Source organism: Pteropus medius, unplaced genomic scaffold (genome assembly GCF_902729225.1).
Source record: "Pteropus medius unplaced genomic scaffold, Ma_sr-lr_union100, whole genome shotgun sequence".
Taxonomy (NCBI): domain Eukaryota; kingdom Metazoa; phylum Chordata; class Mammalia; order Chiroptera; family Pteropodidae; genus Pteropus; species Pteropus medius.
The window spans coordinates 19,720,616-19,726,615 of record NW_024352785.1 but is presented as its reverse complement, the minus strand read 5'-3'; the positions used below and the strand labels follow the sequence as shown (position 1 = coordinate 19,726,615).

General features: G+C 47.3%; 1 protein-coding gene across 1 annotated transcript in view; it reads left to right on the top strand.

The window, feature by feature from the left end:
* The first annotated feature begins 534 nt into the window (after window positions 1-534).
* Window positions 535-6,000, top strand: part of FBN2 (fibrillin 2) — a 257,218-nt gene continuing 251,752 nt past the window's right edge. The window contains exons 1-2 of the mRNA XM_039848604.1: window positions 535-1,432; window positions 2,254-2,336. Coding sequence (XP_039704538.1) covers window positions 1,179-1,432; window positions 2,254-2,336 — 337 coding nt within the window. The 5' untranslated portion in view covers window positions 535-1,178. The remainder of the gene's footprint in view (window positions 1,433-2,253; window positions 2,337-6,000) is intronic.

Here is a 6,000-nt window from a genome sequence, read left to right as displayed (position 1 = left end):
CCCAAATCCGGTCCCTAACCGCCCCCTCCCCCGTCGTCTGCTCGCTTTGTACAGGCAGTCAAAACAGAGCTAGCGGCCAATTGAGGGGGACGGGAAGCAAAGCCGACTAGAGCCTCGCCCCCTCCAGCCGGCCCCCCGGCCCCCTCCTCCTGGCCCCCGGCCCTCCCTCCCCTTTCCCACTTCTCTACTCGCCCTAACCTAGTCCCCATCCCCCGCTCATTTCCTCCCCGGTCTCCAATCTCTCTTTTCCAAACCCCTCTTCCAGTCCCTGGCCTTCCTCTCCCTTTTTCCCCAATCTCTCAGTCCTCTCTTCTCGCTCATGCCCTATCCCCTTCCTCTTCCCCCTCCCCCGTTTCGCTCCTTGTTCCTCCCCACCCAGTCGCCCCCCCTAACTCTGTCCCCGCGCCGTTCTTCTCGGTCCGGGCTGCGCCCCACGTGTGGACGGTTGTGCTCCAGCCCCCACTGACAGCCGCCGCCCGCCGGCCCGCCCCGCGCCGTGCCGGGCCTCAAAACCCCCGCGCCGCGCCCTCACCCGCCGCATCGGTCCCGTAGTCCAGCCTCCCGCCCTCCCTCTCACCGGCGGCTAGCCCCGGCCCCGCGCACCTCAGCTCGCGTCCTCAGCCGCCGCAGGCGCGTCGCTGCCCCGCGGGACTCCGGGCGAGCCGGAAGGAGACCCTCCTCTTCTTTTGGGGGCGACTTTTGTTTGCTTGCGGGCTTCTTTCTGGTGACTTTTGCAGCTTTCCAAGATCTGTGCAGGGAGCGCACGGGAATCCGCGGAGCCGCTGCGTACAGGCCCTTTTTTTCTTCGAGGTCCGCTTTCTTTGTAACTTTACGCCGCGGCTGCTCAGGTTACTTTTGTAATTTCCCGCCCCCGCCCGCTGGCGGTCCTGGAGTCGCTCGGGGCCGTGGCCCGGGGGATGCAACGTGGACCGCGCGGGGCTGTCGGCCGCACCGCCGCCGCGCCTCGCCGCCCGTTGCGCTAGATCCCGCGCCCCGCCGTCAGCCAGTGGGCTGGCGCTCGGTCCGGGGCTCCCGTTAGAGCTGGGAGCCCGAGCCCAAGGGAATCTCGGGAGCCGACGAAGGGTTTGTTAGACCCTGACTTTTTTCCGGCCGCGCGGATTTTGTCTTTGAGTGTTTCCTCTCCGCGGACCACGGTCCGCGCGCTCTCGGCGCCCGCGATGGGGAGACGGCGGCGGCTGTGTCTCCAGCCCTACTTCGTGTGGCTGGGCTGCGTGGCGATCTGGGCGCAGGGCACCGCCGGCCAGCCCCAGCCTCCGCCGCCCAAGCCGCCCCGGCCCCAGCCGCCGCCGCAACAGGTTCGGCCCGCGGCAGCAGGCTCTGAAGGCGGGTTTGCGGTGCCCGAGTACCGGGAGGAGGGCGCCGCGGCGGCCAGCCGCGTCCGCAGGCGAGGACAGCAGGACGTGCTCCGAGGGTAGGTGGGCAGGCCGCATCTGGGGAACCTCGGCTTGGCAGCTTTCCACCCTACCCCCTTCCTGAACCTCGTTCGGGCGGCTAAAGCTGCGGCCCCCTCCACCTGGAGACGCCGAAGACTCCGAGGAGCGCCTCCCTCTTTTCCTCGGCAGTCCGCCGGCAGAGAGCCCTCCCTTAGGAGTTTTGGCGGCGGGTGGGTCCGAGGCCCCCGGGTGCGGATCGCAGAGCGTATGCCGAGCCCGCGGTGCGGGAACAGGTTCCGAATGTCGGGCGGAAGGCTGGCCTGAGTCCACCCCGCGCCCTGGCTGGCGGAGCCTGCCTGCTCCCCACCGTCGGGGGCGCCGCTCCCGAGCCTTTTGTTTGAGGACGTGTGCGGGGTTTACAGTTCACTCTAATCACTAACCCGAGCGCTCCACCTTTCGACGCGTCCCTCTTGACACTTCGGGGCCAAAGTAATAGTTGATCAGGAGGGATGGATCAGGGGACAAGGTTAAAGATTTCTGAAAAGGAATGTTCCCTTTGTTCTCTGCATCCGGAGGCTAGAATAGTAGCAAATTATATGTTTCTATGTTTCTTTTTGCCCTTTAAAAAGGCAGCAACGGAAGGCAGATGAAAGACAATGTTTAGACGTCTCTGACCCTCCCTCATTCCAGTGTCTAGCCCCAAACATTTATTTCCACGTCTGCGCCCCAAACATTTGAAGTGCAATTTTGTTTTGTTGTCCCCAAATCTATCCTCTCATTGCTTTGCTTACGAAAACCGCTCATGTGTTACTGTACCCCCACGTCCCTACGCGTGTATGACCTTGTTTGTCCATCGCAGGCCCAACGTGTGCGGATCGAGGTTCCACTCCTACTGCTGTCCAGGATGGAAGACGCTCCCTGGAGGAAACCAATGCATTGTCCGTGAGTGCTCGGCTGGGATCGCAGCTTGGGGCAGCACTCTTAGCCCCATCTCAGGGTCCGACCTCTTGCATTCAGTCCTTCGCACACACAGTTGCATTTAGAAAACAGTGGCCAGATAGTGGTGATGATTAGGACGTGGTCCCGTTTGAATGGTGGGGGAAAAAGCAGCCGGTCTCCATCAGTTTAGACTTCACATCTAGAATCTGTTGAAGGGTAATAATGATAAAGGCTTCAAAGATACTTGGAAGGTTTATCTTTCTATGTCTATTAATACAAACCGATGGGGAGTACAGCAATTCCCTAGATAACTCAGAACCACTTTTTCTTAAGAGTCCAGATAAGACCACAATGTGGTTATGTAAATTAACTGGCTTTTGACTTTGCATGAGATTTAGGCCTTAGGAAGATCAAACTTTCTTAGGCTTTTGTACACGACCACTTTATTATCTCTGGTTTCATCTCAACAGCCACATAACTTAAATATGATAGGAGCACTCTCACGGATTTAGATTTGGCCTAGGTTAACAAAATTTTTAAAAATGAGAACTCTTCCAAATGGCTTTACTTTTTTTTTTTTTTATTTTTTGGAAGACATTTAAATGTTGGATTTGCAGACCAAAAGTCTCATAGTCCACAATAGATTTCCAAAGTGTGAGTCTTAGAACTTCAGAAGTTCTGCATATCTGACTTTAAAAGTTTTGATTATTCAGTTTCCAAAGGGTATACTCAGCTCTCCAAGTTCTAATTAGAAAAGTCATTAGTTATCAGCCTCACAGGAATGGACTGTGGGATGTCTAATTTCACATGCCTGTGAATTTGTGAGTTGAAGTGTAACTGGCCTTCTCCCATGTGTTTCTATAGCACAGCCACATTTCTGTTGTCGGGAGGAGAGCCAGGTATCATAGACAGCATATTCATTTAGGGCCAATCTTGACTTTAGATCGACCTTGATGTTCTCCAGGGAAAAGATAATTATGTGACTGTGAACAGAGAAAAAGGGCAAGCCACACTAGCCAAGGGATAATAAGGATGTAGTGGCATCTCTGACTCTATATTTATTGGTTTTGTGGGTTTGAGATAGACCCTTAATCTTTTTTCAGTACAGTTTTTTAAAAAGAATGAAATCTCAAGTGTTATGAAGACTAGTTTCTTATTTTTTTATCCTAAAAATCCCATAATCTCCAATAATGAGGCAAAATAGGAAACAACAACTGTTCTTCATGGTGATTCATAAATATTTTAAGTAAACCCTCTGATTATAAGCCTTTGCTTGTATTAAAAAGAAAGAAAGGAGTATTGCATTCTTTTCTCTCCAACACAGAAGTCATATATGTGAGGCATTTATGGAGGGTGCATTTACTCTTTCAAGCCAGCAGGGCATTACCAGCCTGTTTTAAAACTTACATGGTTTCTAGAATCCTGAAACAGCTAACGTCACTCACCACACACCTGCCATACTAGCCGGGAGTGACTTAGGCACTGCGGAAAGTCTGACTCACTAAATGTAATGAATGTGACTGCCATTATTGAGTTGGAGAGCAGCCGAGGAGAAATGATTGGTTTATGGTACGTGTTGAAAATCTGTAAAGTCAGATTTTATTGGATCAGTGTAGAATGGGAATTCCAGAGAACAGAGCCTTCCAGAATATTTACAGTAGAAATATATATGTATATATATTTATATATGTATATATTTATATATTTATATATACATATATCCCTCTGAGTGTCAGCTTTAGATACTTTTGGTCTCTGAATAACATTGTGCTCTTTACTTGTTTAGAAGATTAGCTTTGGAAATCTCAGAGAAACAGTCAATATTGTAGCCTGTATTTCTTCTACTTGAAATATTTGGGTGCGTATGAGATACATTGGAATGTACATGTATCATTAGTCTATAAAAAGCATAGACTTGAAATGAGCTTTATATCTCCAAGAAAAATTTGCTACACTTGTGTCAAGAGATATCTACAAAAATATTTGTTAGCACATTTAAAAATATTTTAAGTACTCAAGAGTATATAATAGTGCACAAAATAGAGGGAGAATGTAATGCCTTTCTAAGCTCTTGTATGGATCTCACCTAAATTTTAACTTTTAATATTCTGCATTAAATTTAGTAATCTAATTATTTTGACATTTAAAATTATAATATATGGAGATAATAACCAAATTGAAACCACTATAAACTTAAAAATCAAGAATTTAGATACCAGGATTTTCTGTAGATAATACGTTATTTCTTGTATTTATTATTTTCCACCATTTCACTAAAGAAAAGCTCTGAGGCAACTCACAAAAAGAAAATAAGTAAAATTTTCTAAGGAATAGAAAATGAAGACCAAAGATTAATTTTCTCATACATTTGTCCATCAGCGTTATTTCTTTATAGAAAGATATTAAAATGAGCAACTTCTAGAATTTTAATGATTGACCTTGATCAGGCTTCATGAAGAGAAGATATTAAAAGAAATATGTATTTCTCAAACTACTGGAAACCTAATGCATTTTGATTTAAGTCTGTGTTTTGTCGTTATTGTTCTTAATTGTGGCCCGTAAAGACCACTGCAGTACTTCCAAGCTTCCAAATATTTGTTTCCGAAGGATGGAATTGACTTTCTCACTTTCCATTTATTTTTTAAAAATCTCCTTAGAACATGAAGCAATGGAAAAGTTTGCTTATTAATTTATTTATTGTGAAATTATGCTATGAAGTGTATTTTGATCAGTGGAATAACAGTGGGAAGGGGTTGGCTCAGATTCATAGCGTTTGAGACCTGAAGAGACATCAGAACACTTGAATGTAATCTCTTTGTTTTATTTACCAATGAGAAAACTAAACTCAGAGAAGCTGTGGGGTTTTTATTTCCCCAGAGCTTGCAGTGAGGTCAGTATCAGAACAAGAACTCAACCTCAGATCTCTTGCATACCACATACTCTTACTGCCATGCATCTTCTCCCAGCATCACTGAAGCCCCCAACACCCAGTTCTTTTCTCCTTCTCCCTCTGGTGTTTTGGGTCTCATTGTTTTTGTGTGGTTGTGGGAGGGACAGATATTTTGGTGAGGCATACCATAGTCATGAGATGAGTGTAAGGGAGAGGGCCTAAGCACTCTCACTTCTCACTGGCTTATAGTTATGGCGTGCAGGCCTGTGGCCCTGACAAGGATCTGACTGAGGATAACCAATTCCAGCCCACCAGATCTTCTTTGGGTTTAGGACCTGGGTAGGAGCACTTTGTATATCACCTAAGCCTAGACTTAAATGTCTACCTACTGGGGATGAGGAGGCTTTGAAATAAAAAAAAACATTTTAGTGAACATTTGTCATTGGACAATCATCGGTGATCAGAAACTTTAGTACATTTTAAGAATAGTCAGCTCCATGGTAGGAACCATGTTCTTGGCTAAAATCAGTTTTCTATCTTCGTGCCATGATCTATGACATTTTCAATTATAGAGAGTAGTAATGGAAGTGCTGACCATCTTATATGGATGTTGAAAGGCAGTTTGTAGAAGGAAAAGTATTACTGAGTTAGTTCATTTCTACAGAACACACTCTTAACATTATTGGGTGTCTCGCATCTCTTTGAAAGGCGTGGGATCCCTCCCTAGCACAAGACATATTTGCATAAATGTTTGCAGCTAGTTTCAGAGATGTTCCC